This window comes from Balaenoptera ricei, chromosome 9 (genome assembly GCF_028023285.1).
Source record: "Balaenoptera ricei isolate mBalRic1 chromosome 9, mBalRic1.hap2, whole genome shotgun sequence".
In the NCBI taxonomy this organism is placed as follows: domain Eukaryota; kingdom Metazoa; phylum Chordata; class Mammalia; order Artiodactyla; family Balaenopteridae; genus Balaenoptera; species Balaenoptera ricei.
Genome location: NC_082647.1, coordinates 105,202,483 through 105,227,817, shown reverse-complemented (window position 1 = coordinate 105,227,817; position 25,335 = coordinate 105,202,483). Strand labels below are relative to the sequence as shown.

Here is a 25,335-nt window from a genome sequence, read left to right as displayed (position 1 = left end):
GTTTTCTCAGGGTATATGCCCAGTAGTGGGATTGCTGGGTCATATGGTAGTTCTATTTTTAGTTTTTTAAGGAACCTCCATACTGTTTTTCATAGTGGCTGTATCAATTTACATTCCCACTAACAGTGCAAGAGGGTTCCCTTTTCTCCACACCCTCTCCAGCATTTATTGTTTGTAGATTTTTTTTTTTTTTTTTTTTTTTTTTAATTTTTATTTATTATTTATTTATTATGTTTATTTTTTTGGCTGTGTTGGGTCTTCGTTTCTGTGTGAGGGCTTTCTCCAGTTGCGGCGAGTGGGGGCCACTCTTCATCGCGGTGCGCGGGCCTCTCACTATCGCGGCCTCTCTTGTTGCGGAGCAGAGGCTCCAGACGCTCAGGCTCAGTAGTTGTGGCTCACGGGCCCAGTTGCTCCGCGGCATGTGGGATCTTCCCAGACCAGGGCTCGAACCCGTGTCCCCTGCATTGGCAGGCAGATTCTCAACCACTGCGCCACCAGGGAAGCCCTGTAGATTTTTTGATGATGGCCATTCTGACTGGTGTGAGGTGATAACCTCATTGTAATTTTGATTTGCATTTCTCTAATGATTAATGATGTTGGCATCCTTTCATGTGTTTGTTCGCAATCTGTATATGTTCTTTGGAAAAATGTCTATTTAGGTCTTCTGCCCATTTTTGGCTTGGCTTGTTTGTTTTTTGATATTGAGCTGCATGAGCTGCTTGTATATTTTGGAGATTAATCCTTTGTCAGTTGCTTCATTTGCAAATATTTTCTCCCATTCTGAGCGTTGTCTTTTCATCTTGTTTATGGTTTCCTTTGCTGTGCAAAAGCTATTAAGTTTCATTAGGTCCCATTTGTTTATTTTTGTTTTTATTTTCATTTCTCTATGAGGTGGGTCAAAAAAGATCTTGCTGTGATTTATGTCATAGAGTGTTCTGCCTATGTTTTCCTCTAAGAGTTTGATAGTGTCTGACCTTACATTTAGGTCTTTAATCCATTTTGAGTTTATTTTTGTGTATGGTGTTAGGGAGTGTTCTAATTTCATTCTTTTACATGTAGCTGTCCAGTTTTCCCAGCACCACTTATTGAAGAGGCTGTCTTTTCTCCATTGTATATTCTTACCTCCTTTATCAAAAATAAGGTGATCATATGTGTGTAGGTTTATCTCTGGGCTTTCTAACCCATTCCATTGATCTATATTTCTGTTTCTGTGCCAGTACCATACTGTCTTGATTACTGTAGCTTTGTAGTATAGTCTGAAGTCCAGGCGCCTGATTCCTCCAGCTCCATTTTTCTTTCTCAAGATTGCTTTGGCTGTTCAGGGTCTTTTGTGTTTCCATACAAATTGTGAAATTTTTTGTTCTAGTTCTGTGAAAAATGCCATTGGTAGTTTGATAGAGATTGCACTGAATCTGTAGATTGCTTTGGGTAGTATAGTCATTTTCACAATGTTGATTCTTCCAATGCAAGAACATGGTATATCTCTCCATCTGTTTGTACCATCTTTAATTTCTTTCATCAGTGTCTTATAGTTTTCTGCATACAGGTCTTTTGTCTCCTTAGGTAGGTTTATTCCCAGGTATTTTATTCTTTTTGTTGCAGTGGTAAACGGGAGTGTTTCCTTAATTTCTCTTTCAGATTTTTCATCATTAGTGTATAGGAATGCAAGAGATTTCTGTGCATTAATTTTGTATCCTGCTACTTTACCAAATTCATTGATTAGCTCTAGTAGTTTTCTGGTAGCATCTTTAGGATTCTCTATGTATAGTATCATGTCATCTGCAAAGAGTGACAGCTTTACTTCTTTTCTGATGTGGATTCCTTTTATTTCTTTTTCTTCTCTGATTGCTGTGGCTAAAACTTCCAAAACTATGTTGAATAATAGTGGTGAGAGTGGGCAACCTTGTCTTGTTCCTGATCTTAGAGGAAATGGTTTCAATTTTTCACCATTGAGAACAATGTTGGCTGTGGGTTTGTCATATTCCCCTACTGTCTTGAAGATGGCTTTTTCTTGGTTGAGCACTTGCTTGGTTGCTGTAGACCTTTGAATTTTTTCCAGAGCTCCTAAAAAGTTGGTTCTGACAGTTCTGCTTGTTTTTATAAATAAATAAATAAATAAATAAATTTATTTATTTTTGGCTGTGTTGGGTTTTTGTTGCTGCACATGGGCTTTCTCTAGTTGCAGCGAGCAGGGTCTACTCTTCGTTGCAGTGTACGGGCTTCTCTTTGCGGTGGCATCTCTTGTTGCAGAGCACGGGCTCTAGGTGCGTGGACTTCAGTAGTTGTGGCATGCAGGCTCAGTAGTTGTGGCTCGCAGGCTCAGCAGTTGTGGTGCATGGGCTTAGTTGCTCCGTGACATGTGGGATCTTCCTGGACCAGGGATTGAACCCATGTCCCCTGCATTGGCAGGCAGATTCTTAACCACTGCGCCACAAGGGAAATCCTCTGCTTGTTTTTTCAGTGTTTTTGTGGGAAAACAAGAGCTTGGAGCTTCCTAGTTCACCATTTTGCTGGTATCACTCCCTCTGTGATCTTGTGCATCTTGCCTTTCTCCTCATGTTTGATGCCTCAGGGCCACAAGGTGGTTGCTACACCTCCAGACATTCCATCTAAGTCTAGGGCAGTGAAAAGGGAGAAATGCTAGAATACCATGCCTGCTGCATACATCCCATTTAATGAGGGAAACAGAAGCCTTCATGTTGGGGAAAGAAGATCATGGGAAGCTGATGGAGTAGGATGTACCAGGAATCTGTCTCCCCACCTAGACAACAATTGCACTGGCAGAACTTGTCTGATGTAACTATTTTGGAAACCTGGAGTCTGTTGAAGGCTTGCAACTTCCAGGGGAAGACTTTTGGAGGGTAAACTGGGGTTAATTTTGCTCAGTTTCAGCCCTTTGTACAGTAGCACCTACCCATCCCCAACTTCCAGCCTGTCGGCAGGCAGCTGTGCACAACAGCTAGTCAGAGCCAGGGTGGACAAAAAGGACCCTATCCCCCAGATACTGGGGATCTGTGCTCTGATGGCTGATTGCTGGTTCAGGTCACAGAGGTGCGGACAAATAGGCACCTCCCCCGTTGTTGCAAGCCCCTCCCCCTCCAGGTGAAGTGACCTCCAGAAGGTTTAAAGGACCAGTGCCCTTTTATTCCCACCTTCATTTTTCACTTTTTGCTCTTTCAGGGACCAGACATTAAAATCTAGGACATTCAAAAACAACTGCATATACAGAGAAAATTAGAAAGTGACCCTGCATGCCCAGGAAAAGTCTAAAAAAGGACTTGAGAAGACCTTAAGTTTATACCTTAGGTTGATCCTGGGCACAGAGACAGCCTATAACAATCAGAAAACAATACACAATAAACAGCCTGAAACTAACACAACATCATAAGTCAATTATACTCCAATAAAAATTTAATAAAAAACAATACACAATAAACAAAAACAGTAACAAACCCCTACAAACCCTGGGGAAGGAGAGGAATCTGATTTCCAGAGTTCCCTCATTATTAAATTCACATGTCCAGTGTTCAACAACAGCAACAAAAATCACAAGGCATACAAAGAAACAGGAAAGTATGACCCATTCAAAGGGAAAAAAAAATCGACAGAAACAGTCTTTGAAAAATATCTACTGGCAGAAATACTAGACAAAGGCTTTAAAACAACTGTCCTAAAGATGTTGAAAGAACTAAAGGAAAGGGACTTCCCTGGTGGTGCAGTGGTTAAGAATCCGCCTGCCACTGCAGGGGATACAGGTTCGAGCCCTGGTCCGGGAAGATCCCACATGCCGTGGAGCTGCTAAGCCCATGCACCACAACTACTGAGCCTCTGCTCTAGAGCCTGCGAGCCACAACTATTGAGCCCACTTGCTGCAACTACTGAAGCCCACGTGCCTAGAGCCTGTGCTCTGTCACAAGAGAAGCCACTGCAATGAGAAGCCCACGCACCACAACAAAGAGTAGGCCCTGCTCGCCGCAACTAGAGAAAGCCCATGCACAGCATCGAAGACCCAACACAGCCAAAAATAAAAACAAACAAATAAATAAATTTATTTAAAGAAAAAGATGAGAGAAGACTCCAATTACTAAAATAAAAAAATGAAAGTGGGAACATTGCTACCAATTCTACAGAAATAAAGTATTATAAGAGAGTACTATGAAAAGTGGTATGCCAACAAATTGGATAACCAAGATGAAATGGACAAATTCCTAGAAACACAAAATTTACAAAGACTAAATCATAAAGAAACAGGTAATCTGAATAGACCTAAAACTAGTAAGGAGATTGAAGCAGAATCAAAAATCTCCCAACAAAGAAAAGTCCTGGACCTGACAGCTTCACTGGTAAATTCTACTAGACATTTTAAGAATTAAGACTAATAATCCTCAAACTTTTCCAAAAAATTGTAGAGGAGAGAACACTTCCTAACTCATTCTCTGAGACCAGCATTGCCCTGACACCAAAGCCAAACAAAGACACAAGATAAAACTACAGAACAATATCCCTCAGGTACATTGATGCAAAAATCTTCAACAAAATACTAGCAAACAGAATTCAGCAATACATTAAAAGGATTATACAGTATGACCAAGTGAGGTTTATTTGTCAAATGCAAGGATGGTGCAGCATACTAAAATCAATCCATTTAATATGCCACATCAACAAACTAAAGGGAAAAAAAACCCACTTTATCATCTCAGTTGATTCAGAAAAAGCATTTCACAAAAGCCAACATGCTTTCATGATAAAAAACAACAACAACACTCAGTAAATGAGGAATAGAAGGAATACTTCATTACAATAAAGGTCTTATGTGAAAAACCAACAGCCAACATTGTACTCAATGGTGAAAGACTGAAAGCTTTTCCTCTAAGATCAGGAACATGGCAAGGATACCCACTTTCACCACTTCTATTCAACATAGTACTGGCAGTTCTACTCAGAGAAATTAGGCAAGAAAAAGAAATAAAAGGCATCCAAATTGGGAAGGAAGAAGTAAAATGGGGGGCTCCCCTGGTGGCGCAGTGGTTAAGAATCTGCCTGCCAATGCAGGGGACACGGGTTCAAGCTCTGGTCTGGGAAGATCCCACATGCCGCGGAACAACTAAGCCTATGCACCACAACTACTGAGCCTGCGCTCTAGAGCCTGCGAGCCATAACTACTGAGCCCTTGCGCCACAACTACTGAAGCCTGCGCGCCTAGAGCCCACGCTCCGCAACAAGAGAAGCCACTGCAATGAGAAGCTCGCGCACCGCAATGAAGAGTAGCCCCCGCTCGCTGCAACCAGAGAAAGCCTGCGCACAGCAACAAAGACCCAACGCAGCCAAAAATAAAAAAATAAAAAATAAGTTTAAAAAAAAAGTAAAATGATCACTGTTTGCAGATGAGATGATCTTATATGTAGAAAACCATAAAGATTCCACAAAAATACTTGTTAGAACTTAATAAATGAATTCAGCAAAGTTGCAGGATACAAAGTCAACCCACAATCTCTATACCCGACACAATTCTATACATGCAATTTCCATACACAAACAATAAACAATCTGAAAAGGAGATTACGAAAACAATTCCATTTACAATAGCATCAAAAAGAATGAAATACTAAGGAATTAACTTCACCGAGGAGGAAAGACTTATACACTGAAAACCACAAAACATCACTGAAAGAAATGAAAGAAGATGTAAATAAATTGAAAAACATCCAGTGTTCATGGGTTGGAAGACTTAATATTGTTAAGATGTCAATACTATCCAGAGCGATCTACAGATTCAATGCAATTCTTATCAAAAGCCCAATGACAGCTTTTGCAGAAACAGAAAAATACACCCTAAAATTTATATTGGAATCTCAATAGCCAAGACAATTTTGACAAATAACAAAGAACACTCACATTTCCTGATTTCAAAAATTATAACAAAGCTATGTAATCAAAACAACGTAGTATTTGTATAAAGCCAGAGATGTCGACTAATGGAATAGAATAGAAAACTCAGAAATAAACACTTGCATGTATGGTCAAATGATTTTTAAAAAAATATTTATTTTATTTATTTTGGCTGCACTGGGTCTTAGTTGTGGCACGTGGGAACTTTGTTGCAGCATGCGGGATCTTTAGTTGTGGCATGTGGATTCTTAGTTGCAGCATGCATGTGGGATCTAGTTCTCTGACCAGGGATTGAACCCGGGCCCCCTGCATTGAGAGGATGGAGTCTTACCCACTGGACCACCAGGGAAGTCTCTGGTCAAATGATTTTTGATAAGGGTACCAAGACCATTTAATGCGGAAAGGACAGTCTTTTCAACAGATGCTGGGAAAATTGAATATCCACTTACAAAAGAAAATAGTTGGACCCTTATTAACACCATATACAAGAGTTAACTCACAATGGATCAAAGACCTAAACTTTAGAGCTGAAAGTATAAAACTCTTAGAATAAAACATAGGACAAAATTTTATGACATTGGATTTGGCAATGATTCCTTGGATATGACACCAAAAGCACATTTAGCAAAAGGAAAAACAGAGAAATTTGACTAAGTGAAAATTAACTTTTTGCATCGAAAGTCACTGTCAACATAGTAAAAAGACAACCCACAGAATGGGAGAAAATATTTGCAAACCATATATCTGACAAAGGATTAATAACCAGATTATAGAGAGAACTCCTAAAACTCAACATCAAAAAACAAAACAAACAAGAAAAAAACCTAATTAAAAAATTGGCGAAGGACTTGAATAGACATTTCTCCAAAGAAGATATATGAATGACTAATAAGCACATGAAAAGATGCTCGACATCACTAATCATTAGGGAAATGAAAATCAAAACTACAGTGGGATACCACCTCACACCCATTAGGATGGCTACTATCAAAAAACTAGAAAAGCACAAGTGTTGGCAAGGAAATGGAGAAATTGGAACACTTGTGCACTGTTGGTGGTACCATAAAATGGTATAGCTGCTGTGGAAAATAGTATGGCAGTTCCTCAAAAAATTAAAAATAGAACTGCCATACGGTCCCATAATTCCATACCTAGGTATATTCTCCAAAGAACTGAAGCAGAGTCTGGAAGGGATATTGTACACTCGTGTTCATAACAGCATTATTCACAATAGCCCCAAAATGGAAGCAAGTGTCCATTGACGGATGGATAAGCAAAATGTGGTGTATACATACAATGGAATATTATTCAGTCTTAAGAAAGAAGGAAATTTTGCAAGATGGATGAATCTTGAAGACATTTTGTTAAATGAAATAAGCCAGTAACAAAAAGACAAATACTGTATGATTCTACTTATATGTGGTACTTAGAGTAGTCAAATTCATAGAGACAGAAAGAAGAATGGTGGTTGCCAGAGCCTGGGAGGAGGGGAAGATGGGGAGTCAACATTTAATGGTATCGAAGTTCAGTTTTATAGGATGAAATGAGTTAGGAGGATGGATGGTGGTGATGGTAGCACAACAGTGTGAATGTCTTTAAGACCACTGAACTGTACACTTAAAAATGGTTAAGAAGGTAAATTTTATGTTATGTGTATTTTATGAACACAAAAAAATGTATGCACAAAGAGCAGCGGTTTTCAGTGGTTCGGATTTAGGGAGAGCAAAGGATGAGTAGGTGGAGCACAGGGGATGTTTAGGCTGAGACACTGTTCTGTATAATATTATAATTGTGGATACATATCGTTATACACTTGTCAAATCCCATAGAATGTACACACCAAGAGTGAACTCTAAGGTGAACTATGGACTTCAGTGAATAATAACATGTCAATATTGGCTCACTGATTGCAACAAATGTGCCACACACTAATGCAAGAGAGTCGTAATAGACGAAACTGTTGAGGGGATGAAAGGGCATGAGAGAACTATGTACCTTCTGTTCAGTTAAGAAAAAAAAATTTTTTTAGAAGGATATTTATTTATTTATTTATTTTTGGTTGCACTGGGTCTTCGTTGCTGCGAGCAGGCTTTCTCGAGTTGCGTTGAGCGGGGGCTACTCTTCGTTGCGGTGCTCGGGCTTCTCATTGCGGTGGCTTCTCTTGTTGCGGAGCATGGGCTCTAGGCACACGGGCTTCAGTAGTTGTGGCACGTGTGCTCAGTAGTTGTGGCTTGCGGGCTCTAGAGCAGAGGCTCAGTAGTTGTGGCGCACGGGCTTAGTTGCTCTGCGGCATGTGGGATCTTCCTGGACCAGAGCTCGAACCCGTGTCCCCTGCATTGGCAGGTGGATTCTTAACCACTGTGCCACCAGGGAAGTCCCCCCAATTTTTTTTTTTTTTTAAATTTTTATTATTTATTTATTATGTTTATTTTTGGCTGTGTTGGGTCTTCGTTTCTGTGTGAGGGCTTTCTCCAGTTGCGGCGAGTGGGGGCCACTCTTCATCGCGGTGCGCGGGCCTGTCACTATCGTGGCCTCTCTTGTTGCGGAGCAGAGGCTCCAGACGCTCAGGCTCAGTAGTTGTGGCTCACGGGCCCAGTTGCTCCGCGGCATGTGGGATCTTCCCAGACCAGGGCTCGAACCCGTGTCCCCTGCATTGGCAGGTGGATTCTTAACCACTGTGCCACCAGGGAAGTCCCCCCAATTTTTTAAAGATTGAAATATAGTTGTTACAATGTTGTGTTTGCTCAATTTTTCTGTAAACATAAGACTGCTCAAAAATTAAATCTATTTTTTCTTTAAAAGAAGCCTTCACATTGGCCAGAGCAGGATCACGGGACCACTGCTGGCTGCAAAGGAGGCTGGGAGAGCAGGGAGCAGCATCTTTCGCCTGGACTGTGGACACAGTCCTTCACCAAATAGAATTGGGGTCTGAGGGCAAAGAAGATGAAGGGTGCACTAAGTGACCAGGCTCCAAATCTCAACCTGTAGGCCGATTACCCCTGTGAGCTGGAAATGACCATAAACTGTTCACATCGCTGCAGGTCAGAGCCTTGCACACACAGTTAGCCAGGTGCCATGGCCTGGACCAGCGACTGGTGGAGAATCACCGTCTTACCCTGACCTCTCAGCCCAGACTGCAAACCCTCAGCACGCTCCTGGGGTGCAGAGAGGCAAGCCAGTGAGGCGTGCTGCTTCGGCCAAGCATCCCTGACCCCAGGAGCCTCCTATGCCGGCAGCTGGCCCCTCCTCGCCGCCTCCTGAGCTTAGCAACGGTGTTCAGCTCCAGTTCCCTCCCTGGGACAGCTGGGGCAGGTTCAATCCCACTAGTAATAAAGGAGAATTGAAAACGAGGCATCTTTTTACAGTTATTAAATTTGTAAAGTCTGACAACAGATCGAACACACAGTGAAGGTGAGCCTAGTGACTTGGCACGTTTGGTTATTGCTGGTGTCAGTGAAAAGAGTCGCAACCCTTGGGGAATCCGTGTGTGTCCACCATCTGAACCCTTCACCCGGCACCAATAAGCAAGAATCTGATAATTACTCAATACATCCTAGATTAGATTAGCCCAAGGGGAGAGCTGATGAACTGTGTGTACTTAGGGCTGTAAACGTGGTAGTCGTTTACACTCCCATCTCATCTCTAGAATCCTGGATTAAGGAAGGTAAATACAAAACAGAGGAAATACAGTTAGGCGCAAAGATATTAACCAAAAACTTCTTTATTGGAAGCAGCCGACCTTTGGCACTAGGAGAGCAGACAGTCCATCGCTCTGTGGGACACAGCCCAGTGACACACACGCTAGTCAGAGTCTGAAGGAAGTGTTGAGTCTGTGTTAAATGTCAGGAGATAAAGTGGGATACGGGAGTGTACAAAAACTGCTCACGACAGAAGTCTGTGCCCGGGGCGTGGCCTCGGAGACCCCGCACACGCACAGGGAGCCGGGTGGGTGAGAGTTTTCCTCTTTTACTCAGAGTTGGATGCTGCCGCTCTCCCCCTGTGTGTGTTTCAGAGAAGACCCCAGAGACCACACATCTGGGCTCCGTCTCTGTGGGCCTCTCCTAGGGACAAACTAGGTCAAGGGGGTGTGCCCGGGGGCTCCACAAGTGCCAGAGGGGCCTGGGGCTGAAGCTGCAGAGAATGTCCTCAACCAGCGACCAAAGAAGATGATGGGCAAGCACACACCCTTGGGGCAGGCTCCCCACCATCTTCCGGGGGTTCCCCGTGAGGCTGTGGGTATCCAAGCCGGAGCCCACTCTTTTTTTTTTTTTTTGGCCGCACGGCGCACAATGCGGGATCTTAGATCCCCGACCAGAGACGGAACCGGTGCCCCCTGCAGTGGAAGCATGGAGACCTAACCACTGGACCACCAGGGAAGTCCAAGGAGCCCACTCTTCAACGCACTCTGGTTGCTTCCTTCCATCCCCTGGCTCATCCCCACTGTCTGCTGGTGCCCTCTGGGATCACCTTCCAAATCAACTCTCTGCATTGGAATCCCTGCCTCAGCGTCTGCTTCGGGGAAAAGACATCTAGGAGAGAGGACAGAGTCCCTAGGTGGGAGCTGGAGTCCCAGCATCTGCCTGCCAGGGTGTATGGGGGTGGGGCCCGGGAGCTGCAGGATGGAGGTCACTGCACACGGCAGCCCCTGGGCCGCTGGCTCTCCTCTCCACCGTGGCTGACTGGGGGCTTAGGGGTCTGCCTGCACCTTCCCTGGCAACCCCCCTTGGCGTCTGGTTCCCCCGCTTTTGGCTTCTGTCTTCCCCTGTATGTGTTGGGTGGCTCGCTCTGAGTCAGGCCAGGGTCTATGAAGCAAACACAAGACCAGGGAGACAGCAGTTTCCTTCCTGCAGCTGCCTCTGGCAGGTGGCCACATGAGAGAGAGTCCCCACGGACTGCCCTTATCTGCTCAGCATTGGCATGGGGGCCAAGGTCTGACCCATTCTGGTGATAGGGAGAGCCCAAGGGAGGCCTCAGAGCTCCCTATCTGGAAGGAGCGGAAGGTGAATGAAGTGTAACCTGGGCCCAGGGTGGGCGGGGCTGCTTGCCTGGGGCTCCCAGCGACACTCAGCCCCTCCATGGTTGGTGGGGACAGAGCCGGGCACGGGACATAAGGGAGGGGTCCGGGGCGGAAGAGCGAGGCTGTGTGTACCCGTCGCACCTGGGGTCTCTGTGCGCTGTCAGACCCCAGCGAGCTGGTGTTTGCCCCTCCGCCCAGAGGAGACTACTGTCACTGTGTCACTCCACCCCTAACTGCCCCCTCTGTTATCGGGTTGTTAATATTAATTAACAACAGTTGCTAAGGATGACAGTGCAAGGGTGTGTCCCAGCCAGAGCTGGCCTGGACCCAAGAGGGCGGCGGGGAGACTGGGGGGGTCTGAGGCTGGGGCTTGGGGGCGTGAATAGAGGTTCGGAGGGCCGGTGTCCAGGCCCAGCCACGTCTCCCACTTGTCCCTGGGCCTGGGACCTCCTGCAGCAGAGGCCGCTTGGGGAGCTCACAGCAGGTCTCGGCTCGCTCAGCCCTCTGGCCTTGGTCACTTTGGGAAGTGGGTGAAGGGGACACCCCTGGAGGCTCATCTGAGAGGGTGGAGCCAAAGGCGGGAGGGACAAGTGAGGTGGATCATTAACCAGCTGGAAGCCCCGGGAGGTGCAGGGCTCAGCCCCATTGGTCCCCAACTCAATCGGGTGACACTGTCCCGGGTAGGGAAGCTGCCTCGTAGGCCGTCCCCAGTTTTAGTATATGTACGGCCGCAGTGAGCTCTGTGTGTTGCCAGGAGCCAGCCCTTGGCTGTCCCCAAGTCCTGGCCTCACTTACCCTCTGACCCCTTCCCAGTGCCAGGATGGTGGAGGTCGGCCTGAAGGGCTGGCTGCTCTGGGCCCTGCTCCTGAAGTTGGTGAGTCCCAGGCCCTATGTCCACTCCGGGCAGGGGGCTGCTTGGCAACAGTGAGAGAGGGCCTGGGGTCTGGGGAGGGGGCAGTTTCTAAACAGAAGAGGGATCCCAGGCTCCCCAGAGGAGGGGTGCAGGTCGAGGGTCCTGAGCTGCTCAAGTCTTCAGGTCGCGGGGTTAGATGGACACAAGCGTTGAGCAGGGGGTAGCTGGGCTGGGTGTGACTGAATGCCTCCCATTCCTGGTCCGCTGTGGGTGTCCTGGCCTAAGACGGTTGGTGGAAGGTTAAGGGAGGATCCAGTCCCGGGGTGCTGATGGCATGGGTTCAAGGGGAGAATCACCTAATGAGGATTTAGCATCTAGGTTTGGGAGGAGGTCTTGCCTCTCAAGTTTCTTGCTCATTTGCACGCCTGGGAAGGTGGGTGAAGGCTTTCAGCCCCCAGCAGGTAAGGGCAGGGGAAGCTCTGCTCAGAATCTCCAAGAGGGGCCCTGGCTGCAGCTTGGGCACGGTGGCAGCTGACAGCAACGGCAATGGTGCCCCAGGTGCACAGGGCCTGCATCCACACGGCCCCTTGGAGCAGCCCTCCACCTGTCCAGAGGTCCTTGTTTCTCAGCAGGACCACACAGTGGCTTCCAGGGGTCTCCTGGGTGACCCCGTTCTCCCAACTGTCCCCTTACCCTCCGGAGTGACCTTGCTAAAGGCAGATGTGCCAGGTCACCTCTCTCTTCAGTGACCCTGTCGCTCAGGGTGGAGGCCTGGCTCTTCCCATCCGCTCACCACCCTCAGACACCACTGGGAGCCTCACGTGCTGCTTCGGCACCCCACCTTCTCCAGCGCCGCCCCCGGAATCCCTGGCATCCTGGACCTGTCTGGCATCCACCCCTCACCCGCCCTGCTCTGCTTCCTTCTCCACGCCTGTCCTGGCTGCCCGCTGCCCCATCAGCTACCCGGAGGTGCTGGCCGGCGCTGGGGCTCGGGGTGATGCTGCCCTGTTCCACAGGCCCAGAGCGAGCTGTACACGCCCATACACCAGCCCGGGTACTGCGCCTTCTACGACGAGTGCGGGAAGAACCCGGAGGTGTCTGGAAGCCTGGCTTCACTGACCAACGTGTCCTGCCTGGACAACACGCCTGCCCGCCACGTCACGGGTGACCACCTGACCCTCCTGCGGAGCATCTGTCCCCGCCTCTACACCGGCCCCAACACCACCTACGCCTGCTGCTCCCCCAAACAGCTGGTGGCCCTGGACATGAGCCTGGGGGTCACCAAGGCCCTCCTCGCCCGCTGCCCGGCCTGCTCTGACAACTTCGTGAGCCTGCATTGTCACAACACCTGCAGCTCCAACCAGAGCCTCTTCATCAACGTGACCCGGGTGGCCGGGAAGGGGGGCAGCCAGCCCCGGGCGGTGGTGGCCTATGAGGCCTTCTACCAGCGCAGCTTCGCCGAGCGGACCTACGACTCCTGCAGCCGCGTGCGCATCCCTGCGGCCGCCGCGCTGGCCGTGGGCTCCATGTGCGGTGTCTACGGCTCTGCCCTCTGCAACGCCCAGCGCTGGCTCAATTTCCAGGGGGACACGGGGAACGGCCTGGCACCCCTGGACATCACCTTTCACCTGTGGGAGCCTAGCCAGGCCGAGGGGAGCGTGCTGCAACTTCTGAACGATGAGGTCGTGCCCTGCAACCGGTCCCAGGGCTACGGCGCGTCGGCCTGCTCCTGCCAGGACTGCGCTGCTTCCTGCCCCGTCATCGCCCGGCCCCAGGCCCTGGACCCCACCTTCTACCTGGGCCGGATGGAAGGGAGCCTGGTCCTCATCCTCATCCTCTGCTCTCTCTTCGCCTTGCTCACCGCCTTCCTCCTGTGGCCCCGCCTGGCCAAGTGGTGCCAACGCAAGACGCCCAACCCCAAGGCGAGCATCGGCCTGGCCCACCGGCTCAGCCTCTCCACCCACACAGTCCTCAGCCAGTGCTTCCAGCGCTGGGGCACGTGGGTGGCCTCGTGGCCAGTGACCATCCTGGTGGTGTCCGCTGCTGTGGTGGTGCCCATGGCAGGGGGTCTGGCTTTTACAGAACTGACCACAGACCCCGTGGAGCTGTGGTCAGCCCCCAGCAGCCGAGCCCGAAGCGAGAAGGCATTCCACGACAAGTATTTTGGCCCCTTCTTCCGAACCAACCAGGTGTTCTTGACGGCACCGAACCGGCCCCGCTACAGGTATGACTCCCTGCTGCTGGGGCCCAAGAACTTCAGTGGGATCCTGTCCTCTGACCTGCTGCTGGAGGTGCTGGAGCTGCAGGAGAGGCTGCGGCACCTGCAGGTGTGGTCGCCGGAGGAGCAGCGTAACGTCTCCCTGCGGGACACCTGCTACGCCCCCCTCAACCCGCACAACGCCAGTCTCTCCGACTGCTGCGTCAACAGCCTCCTGCAGTATTTCCAGAACAACCGCACGTACTTGCTGCTCACGGCCAACCAGACGCTGTCGGGGCAGACCTCCCAGGTAGACTGGAAGGACCACTTTCTCTACTGCGCCAAGTGAGTCCTCGAGGGCATGGCTGCCGGGGTCGGCGTGGGCCCCCTGGAGCCCAGGCCAGGTGCACAGCCCAAACTCAGGGGCCCCGTGTGGCTCTGGGTCTCGGTCGCAGGGGCGGCGATGTGCCGCTTCTCTCCGTGCTCCCTCTCCGGCCCCCACGCCCTCAGTGGGGTGCGTGCTCACTGTAGCTGGTTTGCACCTGACCATCAGAGAGCCTCCATGCGGTCTTTCTGCAGCGCTCCTGACATAGGGCTCATCCTTGCATGTTCTTGGTCTAAGGGTCGCAGAGCAATCTGAAGGCCCTGCTCGTGGGTGTGCTTCGTTATTTTCCTTTTTGCTTTTGTGCTGGGCCTGGATGCAGGCCAGCAGGGCCATGGGTAGCCCGTGAGGTGCCCCGGGCCAGGGCAGGGGCCGGGGCTGGTTTTAGGTCCTGCTCGCCTGGGCCGGGTACCCTTGTGCAGGCTGCAGCTACACCCCCTCACGCTGTTTGGGCTTTTGTCCCCGGCTGTGTCCACTTTGCCGTGGTGCAAACAGGAGGCCAGTGAAGGCATTGGGCCTTGGGACCAAGAGCGAAGGTCTGAGAGCTACCAAGCCTGGAGGGGAGCAGGTAGGTGGGCAGGCAGCCGCTGAGGCTCTCTGGGGTTGGAATGGGCAGAGGTCCTCAAACGCTTGGTCTCAGGGTCCCTTCACACTCGGACAAAAGACCGAGGACTCCAGAGAGCTTGGGTTTGGATAGAGGTTATATCTACTGACATTTACCACGTGAGAAAGTAAAACTGAGAAATTACAAAATATTTCTTAATTCTTTAAAAATAACAATAATAGGCCCATTACGTGCTGCCACAAATAACATATTTTAATGAAAAATAATGGTATTTTCTGTACCAAAAATATCAGGAGTGATAAGAGTAGCATTGTTTTGCATCTTTGCAAATCTCTTTAGGGTCTTGCTTAGCAGAAGATGCTGGATCCTGGCATCTGGTTCTGTGTTTGGCCTGTTGGTTGAAGCTCAGCGAGAATTCTTGGCCACACACTCGTGTAGCCAGAGGAGGGAGGAGTGTTGCAATAGCCTTTCCAGAGAATTGTGGATTTTCTCTGATACGTCACCAAAGCTCAGCAAGTGATCTTTTCTTTCTTTTTTGCGTTGGGTCTTAGTTGCGGCATGTGGGCTTCTCTCTAGTTGAGGCGCGTGGGCTTAGTTGTCCCTTGGCATGTGGGATCTTAGTTCCCTGACCAGGGATCGAACCCGCATCCCCTGCATTGGAAGGAGGATTCTTAACCACTGGACCACCAGGGAAGTCCCCAAGTGATCTTTTCTTAAATGTTAGCTGCAATAGGGAAACTAGAGCCATGTCAGTGAACTGTCTGTACTCCACAGACTCGAGATCGAAGAAGGGTAAAAATGGCAAACAGAATCTTAGTGTTATTATGGAAATAGTTTTGACCTTGCAGACCCCTGAAAGGGTCTCCAGGGCTCCCGAGGCCCCCACGCCACCCTGAGAATCTCTGGATTGGACGGGGGAGCCAGGGCTCCCACGCTTCAGGTGAGCCAAGTTTGGGCTGCTTCCCAGAGTCTGTGCTTCAGCCCCAGGGCTGGCCCTCAGAACAGGCAGGTCAGGGAGGAAGCTCTGACCCCAGGTTTCCAGTCCTCGAGTTGGCTTTACTTTGATTTTGGATGCTCACAACAATTCTTGGGTGGCCCGATTATCCCCATTTCAGAGACATGGAAACTGAGGCTCAGAGGGTGAGCTGCTCAAGGTCACACAGCAACCAGCACTCCCAGCCAGCTGGTGACTGATGGACGCACTTGCTCACAATGAGTGCTTTGTCCATGCACGTGTCATGTGTTCGCAGAAAGGGCTCAGTGGAGGGCATGGAGACCTGCCCAAGGTTGCAGGGCTGGTACGCTGTCCAAGGAAAGAAGGAGTTCCCACTTCTGGGCCTGGAGGGTTCTGGGCTGGCGAGAGGAGGAGGCTGAGGGCAGCGTGAGGCCTGAGTGGCTCTGTTGGTGGTTAGGACCCAGGGGGCTTGTGTGCCAGACTCCGGCCCCCACCCCAGGGGAGCGTGTGTGACGCTCACCCACCTGCCGCATCTGGGAGGACATGATGGTGGAGCCGGCAGGGTGAGACTGGGGTGAGGGCAGAGAGAGCTTGAGGCCCCGCTCAGGGAGCTCCAGTTCACTCTGGATTGGGCCCAGAAATGTTCTGACCACAGGGTCAGGCGATGGTGCTGGGGGTCCGGGGTGGGGCACCCGGGCCACGGAGATGGGAGTGGGATCAGGAAAGGTGCGTTCCTCTCCCTCCAGCGCCCCCCTCACCTACAAAGATGGCACGGCCCTTGCCCTGAGCTGCATGGCTGACTACGGGGCGCCCATCTTCCCTTTCCTCGCCGTGGGGGGCTACAAAGGTAAGCTGGGTGGCCCCCGGGAGGCCAGTGAGGGGACATACGGGGCAGGAGTCAAGGGCAGAAGGATGGGAGTGGCAAAGGGCTTCCTGCCGCCTGAGGGTGGCTGCAGACCTGCCCATCCTGCGTCCTTCCTCTGCCACCCCCTTCATCGTCTCCCAGCCCTGCTCAGATTCTCTCGTTCTGTGCCTGGGCCCATAGGCTTTGCCTTTGGCTGAGAGAGGGAAGTGGGGTGTAGTCATTCGACAATGACTTGGATGGGGAGGGGAGGGGGAGGGGAAACGGGTGAGGCTGGGGTCGGGGAGGAAAGCAGAGGTGTGGTTGGAGGGTAGCTGAGCATTTCTCCTTCCAGGGAAGGACTATTCTGAGGCAGAGGCCCTGATCCTGACCTTCTCCCTCAACAATTACCCTCCTGGGGACCCCCGGCTGGCCCAGGCTAAGCTCTGGGAGGGGGCCTTCTTGGAGGAGATGCGAGCCTTCCAGCGTCGGACGGCTGGTGTGTTCCAGGTCGCATTCATGGCGGAGGTAGGCGCTGCAGGCTCCCCTGGCTTTGGGGAGGACAGTTCAAGTGGCTCTGGGTGGGGTCCTGTGTCCCCATCATGTCCTCGCCCCTCCTGAGTGACCTTTAGCTAGCGTCTGCCTGCCCAGGGGGATGGGGTGATGCGACAGCTGTTCTCGCAGCCTTGCCGGGGCTCACAGTGGCTCACGCACACAGTGCCCGCTGGCCAAGCCCTTGGGTCAGTGGGGCTGGTCGGGTGTGTGTCCACAGCGCTCCCTGGAGGATGAGATCAACAGCACAACAGCCGAGGACCTGCCCATCTTCGCTGTCAGCTACCTCGTCATCTTCTTGTACATCTCCCTGGCCCTGGGCAGCTACTCCAGCTGGCGCCGAGTACTGGTGAGAAGTGAGGGGAGCAGCGAGGGTGGGATGGCCCATCAGGGTGCTTAGAACCTTTCCAACCTGCTTTCCAGAGCACTTCAAAACGGCGGAGTGGACACACCCAGAGTGGCTTCCCCAAAGGGTGATGCTTCTTGAAGTGTTCTGTTTCAAAAGGCCGTGCGAGTTTTCGTTCTGCTCCCTGACAATACCCCACCCCCAACTTGTGCAAATGCAAAGCTCATATTTACATTGTCTTACGATGCATGCTTGAGGAAGAAGTGGCAGGCTCACAGGGCCCGCCCTTGGGAGGACGGCTCTGCAGAGCGGCCAAAACGCAGAAGCATGGAGCAAGCCTGCCTTCTGCCCTCCTCTAACTCAGGTGGGGGGCACGTCGGGCAGCCCTGCAGCCAGGAGGCTGAGCCTGATCCCATTGCAGGTGGACTCCAAGGCCACGCTGGGCCTGGGCGGGGTGGCTGTGGTGCTGGGCGCAGTCATGGCTTCCATGGGCTTCTTCTCCTACCTGGGTGTCCCCTCCTCACTGGTGATCCTTCAAGTGGTGCCCTTCCTGGTGCTCGCCGTGGGGGCCGACAACATCTTCATCTTCGTTCTCGAGTACCAGGTAAGGGGGCAGGAGTTCTGCATACCCCCAACTGCCCCTACATGCCCAGGTGCAGCCCTGCATGGGTTTGCTGGGCTTCTTACTGCCTCTTCCTAAGCGCCGATGTCCATGTGGACAATTCCTGTAGAAAACAGTGCTTTGCGTTTATTTATCTTTCACATAAATGTATTCATACCATTTGTGTCACCTGAACTTGGTCTCTGTCAGCCCCACATACTGTCTGGTAAGAGTGTCACACAGCACAGCCCAAGCTCATAGTGATCACTGCGTGACAGGCCGATAAATCGAGAGATGAGGTGTTGAGGCAAGGACTTTATTCGGAAAGCCAGCTTACTGAGAGGGTGGTGGACTACTGTCCCAAAGAACCATCTTACCCAAGTTAGAATTTAGACTTCTCTTATACTGAAAGGGGAGGGGGTGTGGCTTGTTGTTACAAACTTTTTGATGTCAGGAATCCTTTGTTCTTGCAGCTGTCCACATAGGTCTGCTCACAATGTTCCTATAGACCTCCAACAAGACAAATGTTAGACTCTGCTTTGCAACTTTTTTATCTCTATGTGAATGGAAAAGTGTTACATCTTTAAAGGTCAGAGCCTTGAGAATGGGCCATCATGTATATTTCAGGCCCTAGGCAACATTCCTTAACAAAAGATCCAGAGCCAGCATGACTAAGCACAGGCAACAGAGCACAAAGGTTAGAGATCCAATATGGAGTCGGGTTTGTTCTTCTCTGTTCCACATACAGCCACCTCTGTCTTTGTGCTACTAGGTAGCATTCCATGGAAGGACAAGTCAGGGTCCACTTAGCCTCTCCTGTTAGTGAACATTTAGGGTTCCACGATGGGTCAGAGCAAGGATGCCACGGGCATCCCCAGACGTGCCAAGCATTTCTCTGGGCCAGACCCTGAGACGTGGAAGATGTGGCCGAGCACAGTGTCGGCAGGGTCTGCTCGCGCTGGGGAGGGAGGAGCCGTTTCCTCAGGCCTGGCTGGGTCTCCAGGCGACGGCCGTGCCTGGGGGAGCGGGTGGCACGTGCCAGCTCCCTGCCGGCCTGCGAGGGACAGAGCCCTTGGCCGGATCTTGACCGTGTCCCTGCCGTCCCCACACAGAGACTGCCACGGAGGCCCGGGGAGGGACGGGAGGCCCACGTCGGCCGAGCCCTGGGCAGAGTGGCCCCCAGCATGCTGCTCTGCAGCCTCTCCGAGGCCATCTGCTTCTTCCTAGGTGAGCCGGGGCGGCCCCTCCCCACCAGCTACTGGGAGTTCTTGGAGGCTGGCAGCCTCCCTTCCCTTTGTACCCATCTGAGCAGGTGCCGGGCCCTGAGATTCACCCCTGGTCCCCTCCCCCCACCAGGCGCTCTGACCCCCATGCCAGCTGTGCGGACCTTTGCCCTGACCTCCGGCTTTGCGGTGCTTCTCGACTTCCTGCTGCAGATGTCGGCCTTCGTGGCCCTGCTCTCCCTTGACAGCAGGAGGCAGGAGGTAGGGGAGGTGGAGAGACCAAGGGACCCCCATCTTGGCTGGGGCTGGGGGTGGCTTTACTTTGTAGAAGTAAAGGCTCAGCCGTGTGGGATTGAGCGCGGCAACAGAGTGCTGGAACGTTTGGGCCACGTAGTCCCCAATGTCCCAAAGTAACTTCGTTTTGGTAATTTGGGGGAATATGATCAAACCTCCTGAAGTACAGGAGGTCATGACAACATATAAATGAGAGACTGACAGGGAGGGAGTTCCTGTTTCCGTGATGGTGCCAAATTCAAAGGTGTTTTATCAAGGTAGAAGATAGAGATAAAGGCAACGCACAGTGCCGTGTCCCCACTGGGCGGTGCTGGCACAGGCCACCTGCGGAAGGTGGCTCTCCCGCCCCATGGGAGGGAGGTGGTCCCCGGGGTCTGTTTGGGGGACACCTTGAGTGCCTGCCTCCTTCCAGGCCTCCCGGCTGGACGTCTGCTGCTGCGAGAGCGCCCGGGAGCTGCCCCCGCCTAGCCAGGACGAGGGGCTACTGCTCCAATGCTTCCGCAAGTTCTACGTCCCGTTCCTGCTGCACCGGTTCACCCGTGTGGTTGTGGTGAGTGGGGACGGAGGGGAAGCTGGGGGGGCCTCGCACCACCCGGGGACAGGGGCCCTGGTAGTGCCCGGGGCGGTGGGGTCTGCTCAGCCTTGACCCTCGCCTCGCCCCTCATCTTTGGTGGGGTGTCCAGCTTGCCCAGGTCCAGGAGCTGAAGCAAGAGGGAGGCTGAGATTCAAGTCTGCCCAACTCCAGAATGTTCCCCACGAGACCCCGCCCAGCCCCAGCCTGGGGAGCTGCTGGGCGGGAGGCCTTCACACGGTGCTTCCCTCCCCAGCTGCTGCTCTTCCTGGCCACGTTTGGGGCAAGTCTCTATTTCATGTGCTACGTCAAAGTGGGGCTGGACCAGGAGCTGGCCCTGCCCAAGGTGAGCAGGCCCTGGGGCCACCGGTGGGTGTCCTCCCTCCCCTGCCCTCGGTCCCCAGGGACGTGAGGAGGGTCAGCAGCACACAGCGGGTGGGGCGGCATGGAGCAGGGGCGTGGTAGGAGTGCGGGACCGCTCGCCACGTGGAGCTGGGAAGAGAAGCCACATCACGTATGGAAAGCGCAGGAGCTCAGCGCCAGCCCCAGGCCACGAGAGGGAGACGACCAGGCACCCGAGGGGCTGGCCGTGGGAGCCGATCGAGATGACTGTCAGGGCAGGATTGCGGAGCACCTGCCTTCTGCTGGGCACTCCACGTCCTCAGGCCTGGGCCCCGCAGCAGCCCATGTCACTGTACCGTCCTCTGAAAGACGGTGAGGGTCACGGGCTCTGTGGAAGGAAAGACCTCTGTGGCTTGAGGGTCCTGGGCAGAGGAGAGATCGAGGGGCGTCTGAGCATGAGTGGGATTTGCAGAGGAAGGCAGCGAGGGTGACGGCACGGACCCGTGGGAGGCTGGGGCGCATCCAGGTGCATTTCCTGGGTGTGGGAGTGACTGGGTGTGGGGAGGGGTGGGGGTAGAGCCCGAGAGCTGGAGGCCGGGGGTTGGGGGTGGGGAAGGGTGCTGACTGCCAGGCTGGGGCCAGCAAGCACACGTCGGAGAGGCTCGTCTGGATGTGCAACCAGAGGTGGCGTGGGCTGGTGGCTGGGGGAGAGCAAGTCTGCGTGCCCGCTCTCCAGGGGAGAGAGAGCATCACGAGGGCTCGGACATCCAGGGCCACCCTGGGCAGGGTGGTGGGAGTCCGGGTGCCGGCAGGAGCCCTGGGATCAGTAGTCTGGGTAGCTATCTGCAGGTGGTGCTGGCCTTGGAAGCAAGATGAGGTGGGAGGAGAGCCGACAGCCAGGAGGGCACCTTCGAGCCACCATAGGGAGCCAGAGGAGGCAGCAAAGCCAGCAAGGGTCCAGAATGACCCTGCCACCCATGGTGGCCCTGGGGGCTGCTCACAGGGCTGAAGAGCTGCTCACAGCTCCCCAGTGCCCCCAGGACGGGTATCAGGGGCCTGGTGGGCCAAGCCAATGAGCGAGAAGGAAGGTGGTGATGGGCTGCAAGACCCAGCTGAGGTTTTGTTTATGCCCTTGGTTTATTTTTCTTTGGGGGAGATTTGTTTGTTTCTTACGACGTTATAAAACTTATTTCTTTCAATTTTTTTTTCCTGGTAAAATATACATAACATGAAATTTGCCATTTTAACCATTTTTAAGTGGCGTTAAGTACGTTCACATTGTTGTGCAACACTCACCACCATCCATCTCCATGGCTCTTTCATCCTGCAGAACTGAGACTCTGTCCCTATTAAACACTGACTCCCCATCCCCTCCCCCCAGCCCCTGGCACCCACCATCCTACCTTCTGTCTCTGAAGTTGACTACTCTAGGTACCTCATGCAAGTGGAATCATATGTTATTTATCCTTTTGTGATGGGTTTAGTTCACTTAGCATAATGTCCTCAAGGTTCAGCTATGTTGTAACATGTGTTAGAATTTTCTTCCTTTTTAAGGCTGAAGAATATTCATATGTATACGAATGCATGTACCTCACAGTTTCCTTAACCATTTTTCTGTTGATGGACATGGGTTGCTTCCATGTTTTAGCTATTGTGAAATAATGCTGCTATGAACATGGGTTTACAAATGTCTCTTTGAGACCCTGCTGTCAATTTTTTTTGGTATATACCCAGAAGTGGAATTGCTAAATCATATGGCAATTCTATTTTTTAATTTCTTGAGGAACCTCCATACTGTTTTCCATAGCAGCAGCTGTACCATTTTACATTCCTACCAAAAACGCACAAGGTTCCAATTTCTCTACATCCTCACTGACACTTGTTTTCTGGTTTTTTTTGGTTTGTTTGTTTGTTTCTTTTTTGATAATAGCCATCCTAATGGGTGTGAGGTGGTATCTCACTGTGGTTTTGATTTGCATTTCCCTAACAATTAGTGATGTTAAGCATGTACTTATTGGCCATTTGTATAGCTCCTTTGGTGAAATGTCTATTTTTGAATTGGGTTGGATATTGTTGTTGAGTTCTAAGAGTTCTCTAGATATCCTGGATAATTAATCCCTTATCAGATATGTGATTTGTGAATATTTCCTTCATTTCTGTTGGTTGCCTTTTTACTCTATTGGTAGTGTACTTTGATGCACCAAAGTTTTTAATTTTCATAAAGTCTAATTTGTCTATTTTTCTGTCCATTAACTGTCCCTTTAGTGTCATATTCAAGAATAAATCTTTGCCAGGAGTTCCCTAATGGTCTAGTGGTTAGGACTCTGGGCTTTTGCTGCCAGGGCCTGGGTTCAGTCCCTGGTTGGGGAACTGAGATCCCGCAAGCCTTGTGGCATGGCCAAAACAAACAAACAAACAAAACAACAACAAAAAATAAATCATTGCCAAATCCAATGTATTGACGTTTTCCCCCATGTTTTATTCTAAGAGTTTTGTAGTTTTAACTCATAAATTTAGATCCATTTTGGGTTGATTTTTATATATATTTGTGTATATTTTTGAAGGTCCAACTTCATTCTTTTGCATGTAGATATCCAGTTTCCCCAGCACCATTTGTTGGTGGGAATGGTCTTGGCTCCCTTGTCAAAAATCATTTGACCATATATGTGAGGGTTTAATTCTAGGCTTTCTGTTCTATTCCATTGGTCTATGTGTCTGTCTTTGTGCCAGTACCACACTGTTTTGATTATTGTATCTTTGTGGTAAATTTTGAAATCAGGAAATATGAGTCATTCAACTTTGTTCTTCTTTGTCAAGATTGTTTAATTATTTGGGGTCCCTTGAGATTCCAGTATGAACTTTAGGATGGATTTTTCTATTTATGCAAAAAAATCACTGGGATTTTGTTTCTTTAAAAGGATCACTCTGGCTGCTGCTGTGTTTAGTTATTTATTTTTTAATTAATTAATTTATTTATTTATTTTTGGCTGTGTTGGGTCTTCGTTTCTGTGCGAGGGCTTTCTCTAGACGCGGCAAGCGGGGGCCACTCTTCATCACGGTGCATGGGCCTCTCACTATTGTGGCCTCTCTTGTTGGGAGCACAGGCTCCAGACACGCAGGCTCAGTAGTTGTGGCTCATGGGCCTAGTTGCTCCGTGGCATGTGGGATCTTCCCAGACCAGGGCTGGAACCCGTGTCCCCTGCATTGGCAGGCAGATTCTCAACCACTGCGCCACCAGGGAAGCCCAATCATTGGGATTTTGATAGGGATTTCATTGAATCTACAGATTGCTTTGGGTACTGTTGACATCTTAACAATATTAAGTCTTCCAGCTCATGAATGTTGGATGTCTTTCAATTTCTGTCTTCTTTAATTTCTTTCAGCAATGTTTTGTAGTTTTCAGTGTATAAGTCTTTCACCTCCTCAGTGAAGTAAATTCCTCAGTATTTTATGGTGCTATAGTAAATGGAATTGTTTTCTTAATTTCCTTTTTGGATTACTCATTGCTCATGTATAGAAATACAACTGATTTTTGTGTGTTAATTTTGTAACCTACAACTTTGCTGAATTAGTTCTAACAGTTTTTTTTGGTGGATCTTTAGAGTTTTACATATGTATATAAGATCATGTATTTTGTGAACAGAGATAATTTTACTTGCTTTCCAGTTTAGATGTCTTTAATTTCTTTTCCTTGCCTAACTGCTCTGACTACAACTTCCAGTATTATGTTGAATAGAAGTGGTGAAAGCAGGCATCCTTATCTTGTTCTCAATCTTAGAGGAAATTCTTTCAGTCTTTCACCACTGAGTATGATATTAGCTGTGGGATTTTCATATCTATGGCTTTTATCATGTTGAGGAACTTTGCTGTACTCCTGCTTTTCTGAGTTTTTTTTTTCGTAAAAGGATGCGGAATTCTTTTTTTTTCTGGCCACGCTGCACGGCTTGCAGGATCTTAGTTCCCCAACCAGGGGTCGAACACGGGCCACAGCAGTGAAAGCGCTGAGTCCTAACCACTGGACTGCCAGGGAATTCCTAGGACGTGGGATTTTTGCCAAAAGTGTTTTCTGCATCAGTTGAGATGATCATGTGATTTTCTCTTCATTCTATTAATGTGGTGTATTACATTGACTGATTTTCATGTGTTGAACCACTCTTGAATTCTGAGATAAATCCCACTTGGTCACAGTGTATAACCCTTTTAAAATATTGTTGACCTCAATTTGCTAGTATTTTGTTGAGGATTTTTTTCATCAATATTCATAAGGGATATTTGTCTGTAGTCTTTCTTTTCATGTAGTGTCTTTGTCTGGCTTTGGTATTAGGGCAATGCTGGCCTTATAGAATGAGCTAGAAGTGTTTCCTCCTCTTCAATTATTTGGAAGAGTTTGAGGAGTATTGGTGTTAATCCTTCTTAAAATGTTTGGTAGAATTCACCAGTGAAGTCATCAGGTACAGGGCTTTTCTATGTTGAGTTGATTTTTGAAAATGGATTCAATCTCCTTACTAGTTATGGGTCTATTCAGATTTTCTATTTCTTCTTTTCACAGTGTTGGTAGGCTCTGTGTTTCTCGGAATTTGTCCATTTCATCTAGGTTATCCAATTTGTTTGCATACAGTTGGTCATAGTACTTACTTAAAATTCCTTTTATTTCTGTAGAATCAGAAGTTGTGTCCCCACTTTCAATTCAGATTTAGTAATTTGAGT

At 50.1% G+C, this 25,335-nt stretch overlaps 1 protein-coding gene and 1 long non-coding RNA gene across 4 annotated transcripts in view; one reads left to right on the top strand and one right to left on the bottom strand.

The window, feature by feature from the left end:
- Positions 1-11,726: 11,726 nt before the first annotated feature.
- Positions 11,727-25,335, top strand: part of NPC1L1 (NPC1 like intracellular cholesterol transporter 1) — a 23,667-nt gene continuing 10,058 nt past the window's right edge. The window contains exons 1-10 of one of the 2 annotated variants that reach the window (XM_059934272.1): positions 11,727-11,780; positions 12,776-14,301; positions 16,605-16,705; positions 17,055-17,227; positions 17,472-17,600; positions 18,019-18,201; positions 19,311-19,425; positions 19,555-19,682; positions 20,128-20,265; positions 20,543-20,632. In XM_059934272.1, the coding sequence (XP_059790255.1) occupies positions 11,727-11,780; positions 12,776-14,301; positions 16,605-16,705; positions 17,055-17,227; positions 17,472-17,600; positions 18,019-18,201; positions 19,311-19,425; positions 19,555-19,682; positions 20,128-20,265; positions 20,543-20,632 (2,637 nt within the window). The remainder of the gene's footprint in view (positions 11,781-12,775; positions 14,302-16,604; positions 16,706-17,054; positions 17,228-17,471; positions 17,601-18,018; positions 18,202-19,310; positions 19,426-19,554; positions 19,683-20,127; positions 20,266-20,542; positions 20,633-25,335) is intronic. The other variant, XM_059934273.1, reaches the window with a different exon arrangement.
- The window catches only part of LOC132372146 (uncharacterized), a 22,181-nt gene continuing 14,790 nt past the window's right edge, over positions 17,945-25,335 (bottom strand). Inside the window, exon 5 of one of the 2 annotated variants that reach the window (XR_009505112.1) lies at positions 17,945-18,322. This is a non-coding gene — a long non-coding RNA (uncharacterized LOC132372146). Of the gene's footprint in view, positions 18,323-20,702; positions 21,017-25,335 lie in introns of those variants that run through there. The other variant, XR_009505111.1, reaches the window with a different exon arrangement.